We start from the raw sequence: 24,407 nt of genomic DNA, 5'->3' as shown, positions 1-24,407 counted from the left end.
AGAAAAGGAGACCCCACAGCCTCTCTGGGCAGCCTCTTCCAGTGCTCTGGCACCCTCAAAGGAAAGAAGTTCTTCCTCATATTCAGATGGAACTTCTTGTGTTGCAGTTTCTGCCTGTGGCCCCCCATCTAGTTGCTGGGCACCACTGAAAAGAGCCCGGCTCCATCCTCTTGACACTTGCACACATTAGTAAGATCCCCTCTCCCAGTCTGCTCTTCTCTATGCTAAACAGGCCCAGCTTTCTCAGCTCTTCCTCGTAAAAGAGATGCTCCAGTCCCCTCATCTTCATAGCCCTCCGCTGGACCCTCTCCAGTAGCTCCCTGGCTCTCTTGAATTGCTCTTAGTCATTCTTGACACAAGTTCTTCAGCAATTGCCCAAGCTTTTCCCAGCAGAAGCCAATTCCGACTACCTGCTTTCCTACTATTAATTTAGCAAAACATATTAATACCTGGAAAGGCGCCTGTGATATCAGGAACATCCAACTTCAAGGTAACATCAACATGCTACTTCTATGAAAGCTAGCTTATCCTGTTAAGCAGCCTAATTTTAAAACAAAAAAAGCAACTCCTCTTCAATCACAGAAAGATGACACAAGAGCAACTCATTTTTGTGAATTAGAATATAAGTGTTTTCCAAGATTTCTGAAACGTTTCTTGTTCTGTTGTCCACTTAGCATTACCCATATTTAGTCTTTGAGCTGCAAAATTAAAGAAGTCTCACTAACTAGAAGGCTAGATTATGGTGCAACACAAAGTAAAAGCAGGAATATGTGTTTACACACAAGTTAAACATGAAAATGCTCTACAGAAATTAAAATCATTCTAAGACAGAACATGCTTCATGGTAAACATCAAAATCTATGTAAAATGCATTCTGAATGAAGTTTAAAACATTCCTCCAAGCTTCACAGGGGACAGAAGCAAGACTATAAAAATACAGAGTTTTACACTAATGTGGTAGGAATACTACAGTAATAAGTTCTCATTAGTGATAAATTGATTGCCATGCCATCATTAGAAAAGGGATGTCATAAAATGGCTAACTTCCCACAAGTTCCTAAAACTTCGCATAAGAGTAAATAGATACAAGATGACACAGTGCAACTCTTTCCACATGACACTTTTCCTTGCAATTCTAAGTACTGAGTTTATCAGCCAACAAGAGGCAAGAATGCCAGATAAAGAATTACTTCGGAATTTAATACTGTTTTAATATCTATAAAACTTCTAGAAGGGTTAAATATTAGTTGTCTAATCACATTTTACATAAGTTTACATGAGAAAGCTGACAAGATGATCACCTGTAGCTGTTTGAACTTATTTCTGATTATCTATTTTAAAGCTCTTACCTTCCAAAACAGAATACTGCAGTGTCGACAGAAATGCAAGGTATCCCCGTACTGTTCCTTTATTGGGTAGTATTTCTGAAGCGCAAAGTACATCAGCTTCCAGTCAATGTGACCTTTCTCTGATGGAATCAAATGCCTACAAAACTAGACATAAAATTAAAGCTTTAAAATTGTTAAAGAACTAGTCAAATCAGGTAAAGGACTGGGAAGTGGGGGGAAGGTAGTTAAACTGAAGTTTTGTAACTGGAATTCTTTGAAGTCAATAATCTGACATCACATGTCTATGCAAAGCAGCGAGAGAGATCTAGCCACAAAAAAATGGAAGGTAAACCACTAAAAATAGAAGGGTGCACATTTGCCAAGTAGGCCATACACAGCCAATCTAATTCTACTGTCTTGAAATGATTCTAATTATAGTCAAGAACCATGTAACAGAAACAATGACGCTGTAAGTGATTACTTTTATACCTTATAAAAAAGCACTCAGGAATGAGATTTTTTCTTAAATTACTGTGCATTTCAAATGGTGGTTGTTAAGACAGTAACTATAGATTTGAGTAATTCTTTTTCTTTCATTTTGAAAGTATACATATGATTATTTTTCTCATTTACTTATCTTTCTAGAAGGATAGCATTAATCAGTGATTAATGTACTTCTTGAGGACATAATCTGCAAATAAAGATTAGCTGATGCACAATGGCTATTTCTCCACAGCTTAATACACAGCCAAGGTTTATTAAGTATGTATTTGTAAAAGGCTTCTGTTCTGCTCAGTGTGGATCAATGCCAATACATTAAGGGCTCTCTTCATTGACAACTCCTAAATGAAGAGAACAGCCCTGCCTGCCTTCAGCTATACTTCACTTAGTTTCATAATAGCTTCCCTGTGTAGAGTTCTCATTCTTTCCAAAAGCGCTCTTCAGACTTCAAATATGTTTTTGTGGGCATTTCAATGGTTCAACAAATACACTGCAGAGGACAGGAAAACCAACCCAATACAATTCTGTAGCTTATTAAGGTAGCACACTTTTAAACAGAGAAAGCAGAATTTGATAGTGGAAAACAAAGTAATTAGATTTCTATCATTAATAACCTAGTAAGAAATTAATTGTGAACAATTAGTATACAGTGTTTCTAATGCATTCCAAGTGTCCTTTATAAGGCACAAGGCTAGCCAACTCTACCAAAATGCTTAAGTCATCTTTTTCCCAGCATTACCTTTGTATAACAGCTTCCTCTCCAACCAGTTTTGTCACTGTTCAATAGAGCTTACCTCACCCTAGCCTCAAAATCCACCCAACTGCTACATTAAGCTTAAATTTACCCTTAACACCTCACCTCGCGTTCTTCAGAGCTGCTGCCGTAGGAGGGTTTTTCAGTTTGCCTTTGGCTGTCTATATTCTCCATGAAGTTCTTTCTAAAGCCTTTCATCTCACCAAAATTTTTATCTGGGGCAACTGCACATGAGTTAATTAATCTTCACTTCTACCTTTCCTGTTATAATAGTACTTCATCTGGTAGTCGCAAACCAAACAGTACCACTTCAATCTCTCAGATTTAAGAATGCAGATTTTCACTTTCTCCAGTCTGGAATGTACTAGGTTTTTAAAGTTCTTCCTCCAGCTCTGATGAGGTAACTTCTATTTTCATAGCTTTATTTTCACCTAGTCTGATACTATCCCAGCATACATTACTTGTCAGAAAATGACAACAGTTCTGAAGGCATTCCTAGATTGCTTTAATACCTTTTATGAGAAAGGCACAGAAAATTAATTTCTCTTTTGTTCTTAGTTTCAAAATTTGAGTAATTTGTTCTGTTCTTTTTTGCAAAATCCCAATTTTGGTTCCACCAGACATGCACATAGCCCAAAAGTTTGAACAATGTGTCCGCTTACCTTGGTTAATAAAAGAAGTTCTACTTTAGGTACTAAAATTAGAAACACCTTAGAGGTATCCTCTACTGCACTTGTTGGGGACTGTGTAGTTTTAAAAAAAATTACCTTACAGTAGACATTTTTTAAAATAATGCAAGGACACAGTCTGATAATTATCTCAAACTCACAGGCATGCTGAATACAATTTTTAGTGTGAACCAAGGCCCCAAAAAGACATTTTCACTATTACCACACACTTGCATTTTTACCTCAAAAAGGGTGAGTTCACACTCCTTTATTAGTATACCATATCGCAAAGATAAGGGCCACATTTATGCAAATTACAGAGTATTACCTGCTTTTCTGCAAAATGATACTGGCAGAGTTTTTTCCACAACTGTCTGTCTTCACTAAGCATGTACAAAGTTGGGGTCACTTGACCCAGAGTAATAATGTCCCAGCCATCAGAGAACCTGTATAAGATGTTGTTCAGCATATGGAGAGGGAGATCGCTAAGCGTAAGACCATTGTTGACTTGCTGGAAACAAAACAAAACAAAAAACAAACAAACAAAGAGTTGAAGACTTTTTAACTACAAAATCCTGACAGCACAAGGTACAAATAAGATTCTTACTTTAGAGGTATCTCATGTCTCTAGTTTAGTTTGTACAGAACCATTGAGTAATACCTACGGTTAATTCTGTGATACTTTGATTACTTGGCTACCATTATTCTTTAACTGCTGCTGTTGAAAACAATGTGTACAGGTACAGAAAAAGCTAGAGACTGTAGCTTTACAACTTATACATTTCCTACTGTTAAAATAAACACATCCTAATTATTTAAATTTCAAATAATTTTAAAACAATTCTGTTCTCAGAAAACAGTTCAAGAGTATAGTTTTAAAACTATGATATATTCAATTCCATCTTTGCGAGAAGTGTGCTAAAACTCTACTATAATAAAATTATAAACCAGTTATTTATAATAACTAATTATAATAAATTATTTTTTATTGAGAAACAGAGCACATGTCAATTTGCCTTAAGTCAACTAGAGGACAGAATACAAGACTGAAGAGCAGAAATACATAATGAAAATATGAAAAAGGCAGAGACAGAATAGATGTTAATTTCTGATGTCTGGAGATAGTTCCCCTCATATATAAATGAGGAATTCTGCAAGGGACGACAGACCAGAGCACCGAGAAAGCTTGAACTGAGAGCATACACCTATGCTGAACTTTAACAGGGTAACCTACAGCACAACTCCTACATGACTCAACCTGGAGCTATACTGTCAGATGGCACAAAGCCCAACGCACCTGGAGGGCAACGTCCCAGCTGGTGAAGGAGGGAGTGTGGGTAGTAGCTGCTGGCCCTACCTAAGCTGAGCTGCCTAGTCGCAAGGTGCTGGCAGCACAGCAGCTGTACTCTAGAGGCTCTCACTTGTATCAGTTTATTTCACAACCATTCATCTCACTTACAATCTTTCCATAGTGTCATCTGTTATAAACATCTCTGAGATTATCGTGCTGTTCTGGAATATGTGAGCACTACAGATGCAAAATTTCTTATCAGTTATTTCAACCAAAGTAAACCAGCTCAGATTGAAGAGTCACACTGGAAAGAAACAAATGCAGCAACTGCAGTGTCTCAAAACTGTCTATGCTATGGCTGCTTGGCATATGAAAACAGCTGAGACTGGGCTCCCAACTTCTCCTTTCTATTCCAAAATTAGCTGTTCTATTCAGACAGACAGCACACGCAGCAAGAATTTCAAAATTTCATAGGTGAAAGCAAACAGATGAAACAGTTGTGTGGCTATACTGTGAGCAAGTATCTTGCAGCATTTCTTCCTCCAGGAGTAATGCAGACAGGCTAAAAAAATTGCCTGCTTATCATCAAAGTCTTCACTATAAAAACTTGGAACAGTGCATACCACATGCTTTGAATGAAGTTACACGATTAGAATCCAGATGCTGAAGTCATTATCCTTTTTTCACAAACAGCAATTGTGCTAATGAATACAGCTGTAAAATTGCTACTTGAATATTTTATTTCTGTTTTATTGATCCACCTCTAAAATTCCTTTTAGATTCCCCCCCCCCCCGTAGCAGAACATTTACTTTGGAATTAGAAATTGGTATTTTCTCCATCTCTATCTAACAATCTAGAGACACACATTTTGAAATTTATTTGGGTGAGAAAAACAATTAAATCTATACAGCTTTACCACAAACCAGCAAAACAGGCAATGTAGCAGCCCTCATTACAAAAGAGCTATTAAAATGTTAGAAAATTAAGTTGATTCCCTTTAATTAATTTCATATTACTTCTGTAAAAACAAACAGCTAAAACTGTTCACTTATAAATCATAAACCAAAGTTCCATATAGTTCCCCTCCCCCATTACTTTTTAGCATGACTTAACATACCTTGTTCATCTGAAGGTTTTTTAGTTGTTGTTGCCACAGAAGGATAGTTTCTAATCGACAAATCCAAATATTGATGTTCCCTACCAACACAGATTTTCCTACTCCCCTAATCAGTATACAGAGAGTAGAACTCAGATCCTGTAGAAGATCTTTGATTAATCGTGGATTATATTGGTCTTCCATGACTGGAAAACAAAGCAAACCAAATACAATTTTGGTTAACTCAGTTAGCCAAGCTAATAAAGTTAGCTTCAGCTAATCAACACTTTTTTAGATTAAGTAATTAAAATTCAACTGTGTGTGTGCAACTAGCTGCCTGATTTCCACCACCATATTCATTAATACTGTTCCATAAGTGCAAGATCAAGAATTCACAACTTCACAGGCAAATTTGATGTAGCACTTCATGCTATGCGTTTAAAATGTGAACAACTAGTTATAAATCCATTTTCTTCTGTTCAGATCTGATAGTATTACACCTCCATTTGTTGTTTCTGTGGTTACCAGAAAGTTTTTCTCACTATTTTTTTTAAATAAACAATAAGGAAAAGCAGTTATGTACTTTAAATCTCAGTACCTCACGCAAACTGAAAAACAAATGTTACTAATTTAAAAGCTTTCACATTTCATAAAGAGTGTAATTTAATAGTGGACAACAGTTTCTGAACAGAATCTAACTCTCATTTAACTTCACCAATCTGTTTCAACAGAAATGATTCAATAATCAAGAGAAAACAACTTATTGCAGTTGTGGAATGGGAAGTATCAAACTTTTCACTAATTAAATATGCTATATTGCTTTGTCTCACAATGTAACAACGACAATAAAGCCAACAAAAAGAAACTAAAATCAACTGATAGCTTAGTCACAGCAATTCAATCTGAATAAGGTAATTAAAAAACCTTAGGTCTTACCCTTCCGCACAATTTTGTCCAAAATGTTAAAGTAGTTCTTTTGCGCTGCACCACTCAGTGAAGTTAACTGGGATTTTGCAATTAACTGCAAAAGCTAGGACAAAGAATTAAAACTCAGAATGACAGAAGTAAAGGACAGTTTCGAATACACACTTTCAGTACCTACATTCATCTACAACAGCTCAGAGCCCTGAAATTTCGTGAAAGCTTAACTACAGAGTTCAGAAAACAAAGACAAATGCAAAAAGCTTCAGGTATTCCCACTGGCATCCCATGAACAACTCACAAAGAGATGCACATTTTCAAAATACCATACAAATACTATATCTCTGTGATGCAGCTTATAAAGACAATGTGTCATGTGCTCTAATGTAAAAACAGAGGGAGGTTCACAAATAGAAATGTGGTCTTCGATGTGGCTGGGTCCTGAACCCTCTGAAAAATTCGGTGGCCAGGAACATCACTATGAACTAATACCAACTACCAGATTTCCAATTCCTGAGTTAAAGTGTCATACTGGTCAAACTGAAGAGTGATGGACTCAGTGCACTACCTTCTGCTCATGGAGAGGAATGCTGTATTTTACCTAAACTGAGGGGAAAAATTCTCTATTACTCCCACATTCAAGGCCCTGGCAGAAGAAACCACAGTAATGTAATAATGAGCTGTATATATACTGTATTAGTAACGTTCCCTTAACTATATAGTAAGGATCTCCTAGCTGTCCAAACATTTCTCTGGAACCACTGTGAACAGAAGAGTGGTGAGAACAGAAGGAATGGCCTAGGGGAAAACAACCAGAACAGCTTAAGTTCTTGCTGCACATGAATGTCAAGCTATGGGTACTAGAGGCAGCCCTTGCTCCATTCTGACGCCTTGGCTTTTACATTTTAGATTCAGTTTTGTAGCTGATAAGGCCCATTGCCTCTTCAACAAAAAAATGGTCTCTTAGTATGAATTAAGAGAGACTTCGATGTTATGACAGTATCACAATGTTTAGAAGTATGGCACTGAGCTTTACAATTGTTATTCATAATGCTGAGTTCAAAACAAGTGTTCTCAATAAATCAGAAAGGGAAAGCAAGGGGCAGAAACCAGCATCCCCTACAGTGCTGAAAACACAAACCAGCAGAGCTGTGCTTTGTAGGACAGCATCAACTATTAGCAGAGAGAGTGAACAAATACTAAGCCTGCCAAAAATTATTTTGTATCTTCATTTCTAAAATACTGATTTGACACTACACTCAACATTAATTTTCCTTTGGAGGATGAGTGAATACACCTGTTCTCTCCCTGATTTAATAATGTTCCTTCTGGCTTCTCTGCATGATCCCTGACAAAACACTATGTGCTATGAAAGGAGGAAATAAGTCTCCTGATGTATTTTAATACAAGTAATTATTTATACAGTTTTTGAGACTAGATATCAGGACCTCCTTCTTGGTGTTTTCAAAGCCTTTTAGTTTGATTAATAATTTAGCGCACACCTATAAGTTTCTGGCAGTTTGCCACAAGTATGTACATTTCTCTTGATTAACTGAAAAAAAAATATTCATTTATGTCACTCAGACTAAAGATCAAATCAAGGAATCTTTATTAAAATCAGCCAAGTGGAATTTGTTTCTAATTTCAGTGAAGGTTAATATGCAAGTATTAAGACAATTTCAGCAGATCCACAAGTACAACAATCTGACACAAGTTCAGTCTTACCAATATGTGTAGCCATGGCTTATGTTGTCTACTAGAGATAACTTGGAATGGATCAACTGTTTATTCAAATGGAAACATTTTGAAAAAAAACCATCTGTATCAAACTCAATATATCAAACACAACAGCTAAAAAGCTACCGTTATACTACAGCACAAAGTTACAGGAAAACAGCTGAACCTACCTCCTCCCTCCACTGCCCACCCTAAAGAAGTCCTGAGCAGACATCTACATCAACTTTTAATAATGACTGGGAGGTTTTTAGTTACTTGGAGAATCAAACCTCTGAGGAACTGATGCAAAGATATAAATAGATTTTTATAACTGTAAAGCAATTTAAAGTTTTTAAAATTTTAAATAAATTCTCAAATGTTAAAAGGATTTTGGAAGTCTTCCTGCTATTTTAAAATCTACCCTAACTTCTTAGGGTCTACCATTACTTTAGTAATGGTTTGGATCAGAAAGCAAAGTTTCTGAATTTTAAAATATTGCTCTTTTCTCAACAATCTTAAGCCTGGCTAACTAACCAGCCATTTTATATTCTTTGGCAAACAGAAGAGAAACTGGTTAATGCACTTATGTTAGACACTGCACTTTGTTCCGATCAACTGTTTTGAGCAACTCAGCTTAGGCACTGCAGCATCTAAAAATAATGTAAAATTCTAGTTCTGGATTCATTCTACCTGTTTATTATTCAAGTGAGACACTTGAAGCTGACACCATTTATAAGACAGATCACCTTTTTTAGGTGCTTTTTTTTTCTTCCTGCTGTTTGAGGATGAAAAGTCTTGGGACAGATCAAGGTTCTTGTTTCTGCTCCCAAAACTACATTAAAAAGCAATGTTCTAAATCAAAATGCATACATATACCAAAAAATCTACAATGAGACTAAAACAGGCAAGTACCACAAGTGCTAGCCTCAAAGCAAATCCTTTTTCCTCTGTTTCCTTTGTTCCAACATCTCTTGTTTTCTGGAAGCATAATACACTGTCTCAGCTTCACAAAGATGGGTAGAATATATATTTTCTCCAAATACCCCATGGTCTAGTGCAGGGGTCTTCAAACTACGGCCTGTGGGCCAGATACAGCCCCCCAGGGTCCTCAATCTGGCCCCTGGTATTTACAGACCCCCCCGCACCCCCCCCCCCGCCGGGGTTGGGGGGGGGGGAAACCAAGCAGCCGCAGATGACTGCCTGCCACTTCATCCCCGTGCTGGCCCCCGGTTAAAAAGTTTGAGGACCCCTGCTCTAGTGGAAAGGGGTTTATCCTGGTACATAATTCTGATTTGTGCCTTTTCAAGTTCTGGATGCACTCCAACCACTACATTACTTGTGAACAGCCTCACCATCAAGCCAAACTCTGGTCCTGATACGCTTCACGTTTTGAGCTTCTCTAGGAGTTGAAACATGCATTTTACTACCTCCAGTTAGATGACAAAAAAACTTGGGGCTAGAAAAAGATCAGTATTTCCCAGAACAGGTACTTCCAAGTGGGGAGCTGGTTAGGCACTGAGGAAGTTCAGGCTGCAGTCTCAAGTTTTAAGGAATGTTAACAAAGTTAAATGCATATATATCTTGCTGTAGATTTAAAAAAAAAAAAAAGTGCGCATTGAATCATAGGACTGTTAAGAATCTGAAAAAGAAACAAATTGAAGAATATTTGCACATCAAATATTCTTCTGAAAACTGCTATTTTAAGCGCATGTAAGATGTAGTAAAGCATATTTAAGATGCATTATACTTTGCTATTTTTGGTTGTATAGGAATTATTCTGCCTTTAAAAAAAAAGTTCACTACCCAGGCTGATGAACAACTGAAACTACCATCAGTGTTTCCCTGTAAATACACAGCATACTGGCCAACACCATCCTCCTCAAGCCATAGGCTTTCAGAGGGCAATAATGAGTTCTCACCAAAGAAAAATTACTCGATTTAAAAGTTGCTTCACGCAGTATAAATTACATATGAACAGGTTATTTATACAGTCACAAATCATCAGCTGTTCAGTGCAAAATTATTTCTTTTGTACACACAGGCACATAGTCAAATGCATTTTTAAAATACACATATAAAATAAAGAGCTTACTTTGACCACATAATTGAACCTTCTGATGTCCTGAATTGCACTTGAAAAGTCTAAGCGGTTAAAAGCTTCTCCCAAAGTGCAATAGCCATGTCTCTGAGAAGAAGAATAAATACATTTTAAATGGGAAGAAACAACAAAGAAAATTGAGGAAAATATTCAGAAAAACACTCTGCCATGCAACTGATGCTTATGTATACCATGCTCCCTCGAAATACAATGTATCTGAAATGAAGATTTATGTAATTTCTTTTAGAACAAATGAATCCAGATATGCTATTTGTAACTAACTGGTACATAGGCAATATTACTTAACAGCAAGGCCTTTAAATTCATACTAATCATGCAATCTGTAATCACTGGTATTCGGGTGTCCTAGGAATATACTCCACTATTGCATGGCCACAATGCTGGCAGTCTCTCATGGCTATCACACTCCCCATTTGCCTCAGCACAAGGTAGAGCTTGTTTGTACAGCACTCCGAGCTTACAACTATAAGCATTAACTGACAGAGTTTATGTTCACATTTGCGGGTAGGAACAGAGCTACTTCCTGGGACTGGAAGAACAAATAACCTCAACATGTAGAATTTATTTGCTGTGTACTACAAGTTTAGGTACAATTTTTCTTAAGCACCTGCAAATGTTTTGGTTTTGTTTGTTTTTTTTTTTTATTTTATTTTCAGTGCTCTCCCATAGCATATTTCATGTGTTTCTTATCAAGACATTCCTACTCTTGTCTTTTTGCCCTAAAATTCAGTATCCCACTTGGGAAAATAAGTATCCTAGCTGCAAGACAGCCATTTTGAAATCAAGTAAGGTTACAAACTGTGAGAAAAATTAGAATCTCTATTTAGATTACTGTAAATTGTTGTTCTGAACTTTTTGGTTCAGGTATGCTTATTCCTTCTTTTTTCATTCTGCTACTTCACTTTTAACTTCTTACACTAAGCTTTAGAATTTATACAAGAAATTACTTGAAAAGATTGGTGATTAATTCTATCCATCCCTGGTTTTGTTTTATTTTTTAAAACAGAAGTGAATTGTCAATTATTAGACAACAGCAGTCACAAGAATAACCTAATTTGTGCACCAAAATACTTTGCCCTCTCTCTGAATGGATAAGAAACCCAAGCAAATAATCACATACCACTAGTACACCAACTTCTGCACAAGTAGGAAAAAAAAAATAATCCCAACATACAGGTTATGAAGAACAGCAATGAGTGATTTTAACCAGTTTGTGTTTTGGCCTGAATGTAGTTTTAAAACTTAAATTAACAACCTTATAATTCACAACACCATAGTGACTGGTGACAGTCTGTCATTGCCCCTTCCTTCTTACCCTAAATTTGAGTTGCCACAAAGGGAAAGGCATGCTCGAGACTTCTGCAGACCAATGTAAGTAACTACATCTATCACAGATGAAGATAAAACTGGGAAACAGGGCTATCACTCTGGTGAAAGGCTTTGTAATACCCTTCAAATGGAGAAGGGCAGCCTCCAGGTCACTGGCCTGCAAGGTGAAGCCTTCCAGTGCCTCTTCTATGTAAGCTCTCTCCACACCACTGTGCTCTTCCTGAGTACAAAGCTCGTTATGGTCTGTCTCAGCTCCAAAATGCAAAGCCAACTTTGCCTGCATGGCTACAATCACCACACTCACCTTCTTGCCTCTCTCCTGGCTGACATTACTGTGTGGATGAAAGACATCCATATCTGTGTCCAAGTTCCACCCACCCCAGATAAACAGTCTTCAAGTTGGAGTTCCAGTTCTGTGTCGATTCCTATGGTTATCTCTACATACAATGGATGTATTTTAACTCCTGGCTTTCCAAGAGGTCATTCCAAGATCTTTCATGTTCCCTTTATAATTGACTGATACAGCTTGTATCCCAAACTGACAGCATCTAGACTTTGTGGAATACAAAGATAAAGTCTGAAACTGAAGTTTTATTTATATTCAAAACTTACACAAAGATTCAAAAACATCAGGCAGCTGCCTGCAAACACCTTCTTTGGAGATGTGACCCTGGTTTTGCAAATACTTTCGATTTTAGTTCAAAGGCACGCACAGTACAGATAGAGACAGACAGGCTTGGAGAAGTAGCAGACAACTGTATGTCCATCCTTGCAAGTTCCCACATCTCTACCACAGTGACCTACATGAAAGTCACTTTACTAGCTGTCTTTGCCTCACCACATGCAGGTATACTACGTTGACAATGAAGAAAGAGTTGAACATAATCCCTAAGACCACACAGCACAAATGTATTATTTCAATATACTATTTGTTGATTAAAAAGCAGAAAGATTGTAGGAATTGACCCACAGTATGCAGGACTTACTTCCCTGGTGCTTTCTTTATGAACATAAATCCATTTTTCACGATAAAAACCTAAAATAAAAATATAAGCATTTTTAGGCTTCAACTTTAGGTAATGCCTTCTAGAAAGAAAATGAAGAAAACATCATCCTCAATAAAACATTTCATAACATAGGAGAGCTGGTAGAAGAGTTTTAACAAAGGAAGTTTTAAAGGCTGAAAAGGATGACTACAAATTTGCACAAGTTAGGTACTTTAAAAAAATATAGGAAAAGTTAAGTAGTTTTCTAAATCAAACACAAGATTTGTCACACAATCGGCAGATGTTGCACAACTTTTGTCAACTGTGTACCAACAACAGTTAATTTCTCCTACAAAACCTCTGTTTTTTTTTAATCTAACAGGCTCCTTCCCACTTAACACAGAAAAGTACAGAAAACAAGCTATCTTTTTGTCCCTGACCGCTCTACCCCTCTAATGTGTCTTCTGTAAATGTGCCTGCTGCACATCCACTTTGTTCAACTAGTTGCAGAATAGTGCAACGAACTCAATTATACAAGATAAATAAAGGCAACTAGGCAGATCTTCAGCTTTCAGAAATTTAGTATATTGTCAAACGAAAGCATGCTCTTACGTACAGCCACTTGAATCTTTCAAAATACTTTAAGCTCAGGCAAGCCCAGGAAAGCTTGCAGGATACTGCAAGACCACCTCTGTTAAAATTTTGGAATTATACAAATAATGGAGGTCATTTCAAGATCAAGGCATTAGAAACACCAAAAAGTTGCGAATCATTTTTTTTTTTTTTTATTTTTAAGAAAAAAAACCCTACTCTACCAAATTCTCAATTTCACTGTTTGCTTACTGTCATACACATTTGCATTCCAAAGTACAGGTCATCTTTTAAAAATGATAACAGACAAAATGGCTTTCATATTTTATTTTTTTTAGAAAAAGGGACTTTTCTTCAAGAAATTCAACACTGATAAAGTCTTTACCAAGAGCTATAGGTATTATGAAAAGAGATATTTTTTTTTTATGAACTGATTTCAGAGTTGTACCACTAATCAGAATTTGAATTAAGCAAAAATAAGATAGCTGCTTTAGTAAGCAGAAGCTTCCATAAGCATCCAGAAGATTTTAATCTAAAAGTAGCCCAAAACCAAAATAGTGATCACTATCAGAAGATATTTATTATTCAGAAATTACTATTCTTAAATGAATTACCTTTGAATCTTTGGAGAAAAAATATAATAAAATCACACAGTAGATAATCAATGCTACAGTTCAATTAACATGTATCACATCTGACACCAGAATTTGTTGCCAATATAAAAGTAAACATAATTCAGAAAGCTACTCTGTAGATATATATAACTGAATGGCTATTATAAAATTTTGCTGAACCTGTAATAGTCCAAGATAAATGAAAAAACCCAGCCTTACACTGTGAATCTGTGTTACTCCTAAAATGATCTTTTTTCCTTTTCTTGGCTGCAAACTCACAATCTTCAGTACTGTATATTTCTTCATCCTCATCATCACCAGTTATGATGCTGAAATAAACACATTTATTAGAACAGCAGTGATTAAATATTTAAGATGCATACAGCTTATAATTCTCTGCATTAAAGTCTGCCAGCTGGAAAAAAAAATACCATATTTTTGATGATGCTTGTCTATCTGATGGTATATAGCAGCATGTATCTTCAGAGAAGCGGTCTTGTTCTTTTCTTCCCAGGGGGGTTGAAATTTTATGCCATAGTGATTAAATACACAAAAGTATCTTCCCAATAGGTATCTTGTAAATCATTACTGACATTTAGGAAGGACTACTGAGGAGACAGTACCTCCTGGACAACTGGCTGTCTGCAAAGCTCTGGTGTATAAAAATTCATTATCTGAAATGAACCAAGCCTTGAAAAACTGTGCCCACAGGTAAAAGTCAGTGGAGAATTATTACACACCCTTGCAAACACAGAAAGCCAAATACAGACATCTCTCTCACTACTGTCAACTTTGGAGCAAAGTCAGTCTTTTAACAAAAGCCTGAATCCTACACCGTACATAACGCAGCTTTCACAGTACTGTTTTACCAATGATTTGTATGGCATCAAGAACCATGAGGTCTAGTCCCCTCTTTCCCAGAAGGCCTCAACTATACCTATGTCACTTCTGACAGTTAACTACATAACCTAACACTGAGGACTATACTAATTTATATATAGTGTATAGATAGACATAGTTGCATGTGTATATATACAGACACACTATCTAGATATATTGAAAACATATAAAGAAACTTGAAGCGAGGGGCCCAAAACTGAACACAGGATTTGAGGTGTGCTTCCCTTGTATCTGAAGCAGTGTGGCCAGCAGGACAAGCCAGGATGCTGTTGGCCTTCTTGGCCACCACTGTTGGTTCATGTTCAGCCAGCCCTCAACCAGCACCCCCACGTCCTTTTCCACTGGGCAGCTTTCCAGCCCCTCTGCCCCCAGCCTGTAGTGTTATATGGGGTTGTTGCAACCCAAGCGCAGGACCCAGCATTATGTAACATTTCAATTCATAAGGGTTTTTTTCCAAAGCTACTATAAAGGAAATTTAAGCTCACTAAAATCATTAATTTAATTATGTTTGAGCATATTGACTGCATTGCCACGTCATGTGAGAAGTTATTGCAGAATCAGAAATAGAGTCCAAAGTTCCCAGACCTAGCTCTATCATCCTAATAACAGATACAAGACTAGAGATAAGGCCTGATACAGAAACACATCCATTCTCATTAACCCAGTGCAAAGGGGAGAAAAGGGGAGGCAGCATTCCTGAAGGCCTGCTTTAGACAAGGAGGGTTAATCTGGCAGGATTCTTTTTGTTACTGGAGAGGAAGTGTTCTTAGAAAGCAATTTAGACCAGTAACACACCTTAAGTGATTTAAAGCCCACCCATACCCCTCAAAGGCAGCTTAAGGGCAGTCAATTAATACAAGGAATTGTGAAGATGAAGAGGCCTATTTCAAACACCCTTGTATTACATTCAAAAATCACCTGTGACATTCCTGGAATTCATGTAATTTTACAGAAAAAACAAATTTGACTGTTAGTGATCTCTGAGGATCTTCTCACATGAGGCTTTATTCCCTCATGTTCTGTTCCACTTCACATGGAGAATATTTCTCTACTGATCTATAACCATCACCATTCTTCCTGACAAACTTTTACGTCTCTTCCCAAGAATTAAAGCAAGTGTCCCACAGGCATCAGAAGAATGGGACAGAAATACAGGCTGGGTACCAAAGCTGCTCCACCATTTCCTAATGCAGGGGTCCTCAAACTTTTTAACCAGGGGGCCGGCGCGCGGATGAAGTGGCAGGCAGTCATCTGTGGCTGCTTGGTTCCCCCCCCAACCCCGGCTGGGGGGTCTGTAAATACCGGGGGCCGGATTGAGGACCCTGGGGGGCCGTAGTTTGAGGACGCCTGTCCTAAAGCAACCACTGCCTATCTGCTCACCTCCATCCACCCACCCCACCCCAAACACCAAGCTAAGAAGAAACTGAATCAAGTCCTGCACAGGCCACATGGTGTAGCAGAAGCCTTAATTTAACATTTTTATCATAACACTGCACATGACATGTGAATGCAAATTTACAGTTATTCTTACTTTCTTGTCTTGATGATGAGTTCATAAGAAGTTATTCTAAAGTTTCTAAGAGCAAAGTACCTGGCAACCTTAGAACTACAATACGCTACATAAAACATGCAAGAATTTCAGCTTTTTCAAAAATGCAATTTCATAGGAGCATTTAAATAACCTCTTCAGTACAACACTTAATGCTGGAAAACTTGACAGGGCTATCCAAATTCCCAGCTATTCTTCCTCATCCCCTTGCTTCTTTTCGCATGGAAGAAGGAATGCCCTCAAGTCATACAGAGACACACTAAGTGTTTTAGAATAGACTCAAAGCGCCTGCACAAAATGACCTTACAATATATTTGTAAAATGCCAAAATTATCTAAGACTAGATTCAAATCCAAGGACTTCTATCCAGCGCCAAAAATACTCTTGTGAGCACTGTATCTCACTTACAGAATTAGACAAGAGATACCACAGACTCAAATGACTACCCTGCCAGAGCAAGTAGTTCATATGAGTCTAACGCACAAAAAAGGAGCATCATCATGATAAAATCTTATTAGTCTGATTATTTTTTTTCTTTTTTAACCTCAAAAGGAAAGCATAAGACAGCTTTACTCTTCAGTTGCAGGTTTCTGACAGGTAGTTACATACAATTCTGTAAGGCAGTGCTCTTCTCTCTCCCCCACCAAGCTTCAAGGACACAGTGCCATGACATGGGAAATATATATCTGTGCTAGAATTTATAGATACAAACTTCACGTAGTGGTGGCCGACATTCAGCCCACAGAGCTCTAATGAGCACTGCCTCAACTGCATTTCCAGCTACTGTTTACCTTGGATATAAGGCACTCTTCACTTACATAAAAATATTAATTATCCAAATAAGCAAGAGCTACAGAAGGCAGCCTCTCATTTTTTCCCATCTCAGTTCCTGTAAATGGAACTTAATTAAGTGCAACTACTGAAGCATTATTCCAAAGAATTTAAAATATTCCTGCACAAGTGATTATGTTTGTTCAAGCACAGTTATCATTAGATCCACCATTTCTGACTAATTTCATCAAATGGTTTCACCAAGGCACTGACTAATGATGACTAATCAAATACTACATGCTTCAATTTAAGTTATTTACATGTCTTGAAGGTTCATTTCTGAATCTGTTTGCAATTAGACCTTCCTAAATTCTGAAGAGAAAGTATTTGGCAAGTAACTATCCATACTTTCTCTCACAGAAAATAATACAAGTAAAAGGAAAGAGGGTTTCAGTCAATTACATTGACTTGAATTTATTTCTTTTTAAGGGAAAACTGCTGTAACTGCTCCCTAAAATACAATACTCAAGTACTCCCTTTAGCATAGATTTCTACAGAATATTTTGGTGAAAAATATTATGACATTTAATGGGTGAAAATAAATAAAACCCTGTTAGGACAACCAGACAGGCGCACATCATCACCCCTATCAACAGGGCAGTTTAAAGAGGCAAATAAAGTACTTATGTTTTGTTTACTATGCTTCTTCCACGAAAAAGGAAACATTTTATCAAGCCTCATTCTTAGCCAGTGCTACACCATGTTAACAAATATCCTAAGCTGAGCTATCTATCCAATATACAGAAGATATCTGTTTCCAAATAGCTTAGGATGGTACAGAGAACCAGCCATCAAGACACAACACACTGCAGTACGAAGCCCTACAGATGGAACAGAAGAATCCCACGCCTGGGTATATGCTGGGTGCAGACTGGATAGGAAAAGGTTTTGCAGAAAAGGAGCCAGAGCCCTTGTGAATAACAGTCAGAACACAGGTCAGCACTGTGCCCTTGTGTTGTATAAAGCCAACTTCACCCTGGTCTTAGATAATTAAAGGGTCCCCTGCAGATTGAAAGAAGCAATCCTCCCCCTTTATTTGGCCTGAGAAACTGCATCTAAAGTACTGTATCTAGTTTGGGGCTCCCCAACACAATAATAAAAACATTGGTATACTGGAACAAATCCAGCGGGGAGTTACCAAGGTGATTAGGTACTAGAGCACATGATGCACGAGTGTAAGAGAACTAAGCTTGTTCAGTTTTAAGAGGTGCTGGTGGAGGGAAACGTCATTACTGTCAATATCTAATATGAGGGTATAAATAAGAACTAGAGCGTAAGGTTAGAGGAGGTAGGCAGTAATAAGTCAAGTGGTAATAGACACAATCTGTGGTCAGAGAAATTCTTACTATATTGGTGGTGGGCCAACAGGGACAGATGACAAACAAACCAAAACATAAAAATCACAGTGAGGGTAACAGAATTTACAACAGGAACCCAGAGAGGAATTTCCATTCTTGGAAATGCACAAAGCTCAAATGGGTGAGGTCCTATAAAACCTGACCTCACTTGGCACTGCTTTGAGTATGTTTGGAGCATGATCCCCAGACGACCTTTCCACCCCGAACTGTTCTATAATATTGTGCAAATAGAGATTAATTGCAGTTTAGTAGCAAAGGCTAACTCACAGATCCAAAGTGCAAGATGTAATGAAATTACTCCCAAGTAGCGCTACTTCGCCAAGAAGTACCAACTTGAATTCTGTAGTCTAAGTTGGGACAACATACATTTTTAACTGAACAGACAGAAGCAGAAGTAAGGGAGGGGGGTGTTTGTGGTGGGAAGGACCACAGAATATACTGTGGTTTGTCTGTGCTAAGTAGAAGTGCAAGATGAAGGTGGGGACCTGGGAAATCGCTACAGATGAGGGCATCTGCTGCAGACTAGGCTGGTCCCCGAGATTAGGATTCTGAGAAACTGGCAAGCTAGCCTAAGAAACCCAAGTCATGAAACACCTCAGACTTCATGAAAACTTTTTTTGCTCCCAGAACATTTCATGGCCAGCCTCCTCAAACTAATGTATCTATTTTAGTCCTGAACTTTATGCCCATATCTTTTCAAAAAGAGTTGACTTAAATCTGTTGCTAGCAAGACAACTTCAGAGGAGTTCAATACTAAGTTGTTTCAGGACTAAGGGAAAAAAATGTGTAGTATTTTCGCTTGAAGAAGCAATAAAAGTACCTCATCTTGCTCTCTGGAGAAAAGATATATGCATATATAATTAGGATCAGAAGAGCAAAAGTCTTAAGTATATTCACACAGACAATGATCATTTGTGTTATACTTGCCAAAGAACATTCATTAAAGCAAGATGCAATTATTTAGTAACTGTGCAAATAGGTATCAAAATTAAATTAGATTTCCTTTCAATTGCCAATTATATTATTAAAGATATAAGAAAGAAGTAAGAAAAGATTTTTCTCAAAGGTATTTAAGGCAACTTTTATGTTGGAGGCTTACTGAACACTCTTCCAGACAAGCATAGTCTTTTGTATCCACAGTAGCCAGACTCTGTGGAAACAGAAGTCCAAATAAGCTCAATGACAGATGAACACAGAAAGAAAAGGAAGCATGAAGAAAACAGCAGGTCAAGATAACCTTAATAATAATTCTTCACTGTCTGATAACACTCTTGAAGTTTATTTCACAAATTTAGAAAACACAGGTGTATGACTACAGCAAGTCCTAGCTTGCCAGTGAATTCCCTTTAAGTCAGATCAATTACTGTGTCATTTACTGGACTAACACAACACTGAATATTCTGTTTTCTCATTATAAGCACATTATGCTGGAATTTATGGCCAAGAATGCTATCCCTGAGAAGTACTTCGTGGAGAAACCAAGTATAAAGTATCCTTGTCCAAAGAAATTTCTATCACACCAGTCTCTGGGCACCTGCCCCAAGTATTACGTCTTTTAACTAATACTTTCTCACTTGTTCTACAGGAGCACATAGTCTATTTATTGTGTTAAAAGCATTACCATAAAACTACCATTAATTATTTGGAGCAAAGGCATTATATGACTGCCCTAAACAGTCCTAATCCAACACCCAATCAGCAGAAAGTCTTCCTTCACTTCCAGGTAACATTTCAATATGCCTGTTGCACTAGCAATTTGTAAGTATCAGTTATCTTTAAACGGTACTTCACAAGTTTTTTGTTTGGTTAGGTTTTTTAAGTTGTTGTTTTGTTTTGTTTTTTAAAGACACGAAAAATAAGATGGGATCCATCTGCCTAAAATAAGCAACTCATGAAGCAGTGACAAAAGACAGCCAGCCTTCACAGGGGTCTCCTGACTAATGGAAAAAGCCACATGGTTGCATTTGTATACCTCTAGCATATGCAGATGATATCATCTACCACAAACACTTGCAGTCTGAATGGAAAGTCAACTTTTGCCTTCCCATCTGCTATTAGAAAAGAAAAAGTGATTCTGCATGAGTTAAACTTACACAGTGTGACTGATATCATTCAGCTGATTATTCCCATCCTGAAGCGTGTGACTGAAGGGTTCACATCGTTTCCACCCATCTTCTGTTTTAATCCATCTCCATCCAGGGGATCTCCAGTCTTGGCCCAAAAATGGCATGGTTTCTCTATAAGCAGCAAGATGATCATTTTTATATTGTTTATTAATTTTTAAAAGTTGCAAAACTTCTTGTCATTACTTCAGTTTTCTCTGTAAGCTTAAAAAAATACAATGATTACCTAGAGGAAAGAAAATTCTCTGTAGAGCATCCTTTTAAGAAACAGATTCATTTAAGTACATTTTTGATTCTGTAACCTCAATCTTCTTGTCTTTCAGCATTTATTAGATCAAGACAGGTTTTCTAGTTCTTTAGATAACCAGGAAAATCATCATAGCAGTCTAGGAAAGAGATGATACCAAAATGAACAAAACTGTATCCTGTGTAATCTGCTCAACCATGATCAAACAGATTACTGATTTTGAGACCTGACCAATAAATGGTTCTTAAAAAGTTTGGCAGGCCACAAAAATCAGTGTTCCTTTTATTCTTTTCAAAGGCTTACAAATACTGAGTTTGCACTACACTGTGTTAGTGATATTTTGGTAAAAGAATTTTCACCTTCCCAAGTATTTTTTCAGTTGTCTAAGGTCACCTCCCACGCTAGTCTATTTACTGGACAAATGGAGACTGCAACATACAGTCAATTGTGAAACACCTCTTGAAACTCCTACAAACAGATGCAAGTCATCACAGGTGTATCATTCAGTGTTCTGCTAGCCTCTTTCAAAAGGGAGATTCACTTCTGACACATTAAGTAAGAATCTGAACAAAGCAGTTTTCTATACTTTGAAGACTCTGACCATGCTACCTTTTGCCCTCTTCTTCCCATTCATGACGCACACATGTTGCTCCTTATTTTAACTAGAGATTTCACACACAAGCTATACAGGGAAAATAGCATTCTCATATTTGAAACATGTTAACATATAACAAAAACAGTTTTCTTCCTAACAAGCATGCATTTTCTAATATTTTTTCAACTTGAAGAAACCATTAAGCTGTATCAAACATCACGATGATTTTTTTTAATTCATTTGCATTCTTGACCAGCATGTGCCCAATATATTAGTTAGAACAGAAGGCACAGACATGTAAAAAGCCTGAAGTACAAATTGAGTGAGACAGTATTTTATTTTTACTATAAAACCGCACACGACACAAAATGAAGTGCTTTGTCTAACCCTCAGCATTGCCTAAATTCTCCTTCCTACTTATACCTCAGCCTTCCTCTGCATCCAACAGGAATCCTTCCCAAAAATATACCACATCCTTTCCTCCAGCCACCACAAACTTTGTTCATGCTTATCTGGTTTTCCAAGCTTTTTACTGCATCCTAGAAGTATTATGAACAATAACATACTTCCCCCCCCACCCCCAAGTTGTTTAGAACTCCTCTCATTTTGACTGAAATTAAGGCCTCTTATTATCAAAGAATAGGTTTTGGTTGGAAGGGACTTGCCAAGATCATCTGGTTCCAAGCCTGTCATGGGCAGGGACACCTTCCACTAGACCAGGTTACTCAAAGCCCCATCCAGCCTGGCCTTCAACACTTCCAGGGATGGGGCAGCTACAGCTTCTCTGGACAACTTGTTTAAGTGCCTCACCACCCTCACAGTAAAGAATTTCTTCCCAATATCTAATCTAAATCTACCCTCTTTCAGTTTAAAGCCTTTCCCCCTTGTCCTGTCACTACAGGTCTTTGTAAAAAGTCCCTCTCCAGCTTTCTTGTAGGCACCCTTTAGGTACTGGAAGGTATCCCTGGAGCCTTCCCTTCTCCGAGCTGAACAACTCCAGCTCTCTCAGGCTGTCTTCACAGGAAAGGTGCTCCAGCCCTCTAAACATCTTCGTGGCCCTCCTCTGTACTCGCTCCAACAGGTTCATGTCCTTTCTATGTTGGGGACCCCAGAGCTGAACACAGTACTGCAGATGGGGTCTCATGAAAGCAGAGCAGAGGGGGGAAATCCCTTCCCCTGTCCTACTGGCCATGCTGCTTTTGATGCAGCCTGGGATACAGCTGGCTTTCTGGACTGCAACTGCACACTGCAAGGTCACGTTGAGCTTCTTGTCAACCAACACCCTCAAGTTTTTTCTCCTCAGGGCTGCTCTCCATGCATTCTCTGCCCAGCCTGTATTTGTGCTTGGGATTGCCCTGACCCACATGCAGGTCCTTGCATTTGGCCTTGTTGAACTTCACAAAGTTCACAGCGGCCCACCTCTCAAACTTGTCAAGGTCCCTCTGGATGCCATCCCTCCCCTCCAGCGTATCAACTGCACCACGCAATCTTGCTGAGGTTACACTTGAACTCAGTGTCCACGGTGCCAACAAAGATGTTCAGCAGCACTGGTCCCTATTACAACCCCTGAGGCACACCAGTCATCACCAGTCTCCACTTGTACATCGAGCTGTTAACTGCAACTCTTTAAGTGGGACCATTCAGCCAATTCCTTATCCACCAAGTGGTCCATCCATCAAATCCATGTCTCTCTGGTTTAGAGACAAGAATGTTGTGCAGTACAGCGTCAAATGCTTTGCATAAGTCCAGGTAGATGATGTCAGTTGTTCTTCACTTATCCACCAACACCCCATCACAGCAGGCCACCAAATTTGTTAGGCATAATTTGCCCTTAGTGAAACCACGCTGGTTCCTATCCTCCTGCAGCCGGTTGATATCCCAACACCCCACTCCTCCAGGCAGGCTCCTGACACCTCCTCCCCAACGCCCTCCATGCAGCCCCTCATTCCTAGCCCCAGCCCCAGCCCTCTTCCCGGACCCATCTGCCCATCCTGACCCTGACACCTTGCCCCAGACTATTCAGTTCCACACGCCCCTGAGACCCAGCCCCAAGCCCCTCCAGCCACACCTGCCCCCCCTCGGCCCCGAACCCCCGCGCCCGCCGGCCTCACACGCACGGCCCCAGCGCCCCTCCCCGCCCCACCCGCGCACCCGGTCCCCTCACCTCAGGGCAGCGCCGCTCCCCGCCGCGCACAACCGGCCCCACGCCCGCGCGCGCGCTCGGCCCAGGCCGCGGGGCTATTGACGGAAGTAACGTGTGGCTGCGCTCGCCACGCCCCGGGGCCCGCCGATTGGCCGCCGGCCGCCGCGCTTGTTGCTACCCGGCAGCGCCCTTCCCCATTGGCCAAAGGGGGCGGTGGCGTCACCGGCAGGAGCGGGCTGGGCGCGTCACGTGACGGTGGGGGGGGTCGAGGCGCACGTGTCAATGTTTTGGTCGGCGGTGGGCGGGGCGCGCGGCGCGAGCGGGGCTGAGGCGGGCGGGAGCGGCGTCCCCGGCGCTGAGGGGACGTGCCGGGCGTATGTCACCGCAGCCGGGCGCGGTGTGCCAGGGCCGGCCCGGGGGCGCTTTAGCCTCGGTAGGGCCCTTAGGGGAGAGTGGGCTGTGCTACCTGCCCGTCATTCCCTTCGGTTTTTCACCGCGTTGGCTGGTTTCAGCGGGGCTTGAAGCCGAGGGGGTTGTTTGGGATATCACCAGGTTCCCATAGGTACGGAGACAGGCGGCTGGGGGAAGGCACCGATTCAGGGCTGCCCTGGGGAGAGCAGGAGGAATTCGGGTGCCTGGGAGCAGCTGCTGAGCATAGGCCAGTAAATACCTTGGCAGTCCTTCTGTACGTCCTCCTAAACAGGCACGTTTTCTTTTGTGGCTTAGAGGTGTTATGTGAAGCTTAT

General features: G+C 39.3%; 1 protein-coding gene across 5 annotated transcripts in view; it reads right to left on the bottom strand.

Moving 5' to 3' along the window:
• The window catches only part of FBXO25 (F-box protein 25), a 29,792-nt gene extending 6,000 nt beyond the window's left edge, over positions 1 to 23,792 (bottom strand). For 2 of the 5 annotated variants that reach the window (XM_037391412.1, XM_037391413.1), the window contains exons 1-10: positions 23,683 to 23,792; positions 20,647 to 20,790; positions 19,653 to 19,703; positions 14,135 to 14,244; positions 12,711 to 12,760; positions 10,369 to 10,461; positions 6,576 to 6,669; positions 5,661 to 5,845; positions 3,580 to 3,762; positions 1,350 to 1,493 (exon numbers count right to left, since the gene is read on the bottom strand). In XM_037391412.1, coding sequence (XP_037247309.1) covers positions 1,350 to 1,493; positions 3,580 to 3,762; positions 5,661 to 5,845; positions 6,576 to 6,669; positions 10,369 to 10,461; positions 12,711 to 12,760; positions 14,135 to 14,244; positions 19,653 to 19,703; positions 20,647 to 20,783 — 1,047 coding nt within the window. In that variant the 5' untranslated portion in view covers positions 20,784 to 20,790; positions 23,683 to 23,792. Of the gene's footprint in view, positions 1 to 1,349; positions 1,494 to 3,579; positions 3,763 to 5,660; positions 5,846 to 6,575; positions 6,670 to 10,368; positions 10,462 to 12,710; positions 12,761 to 14,134; positions 14,245 to 19,652; positions 19,704 to 20,646; positions 20,791 to 23,682 lie in introns of those variants that run through there. The other 3 variants (XM_037391414.1, XM_037391415.1, XM_037391416.1) reach the window with 2 other exon arrangements.
• Positions 23,793 to 24,407: the final 615 nt, after the last annotated feature.

The sequence above is a fragment of the Falco rusticolus genome, chromosome 6 (genome assembly GCF_015220075.1).
Source record: "Falco rusticolus isolate bFalRus1 chromosome 6, bFalRus1.pri, whole genome shotgun sequence".
NCBI lineage: Eukaryota > Metazoa > Chordata > Aves > Falconiformes > Falconidae > Falco > Falco rusticolus.
The sequence above is the reverse complement of the archived record's forward strand: the minus strand, read 5'-3'. Positions and strand labels throughout refer to the sequence as shown.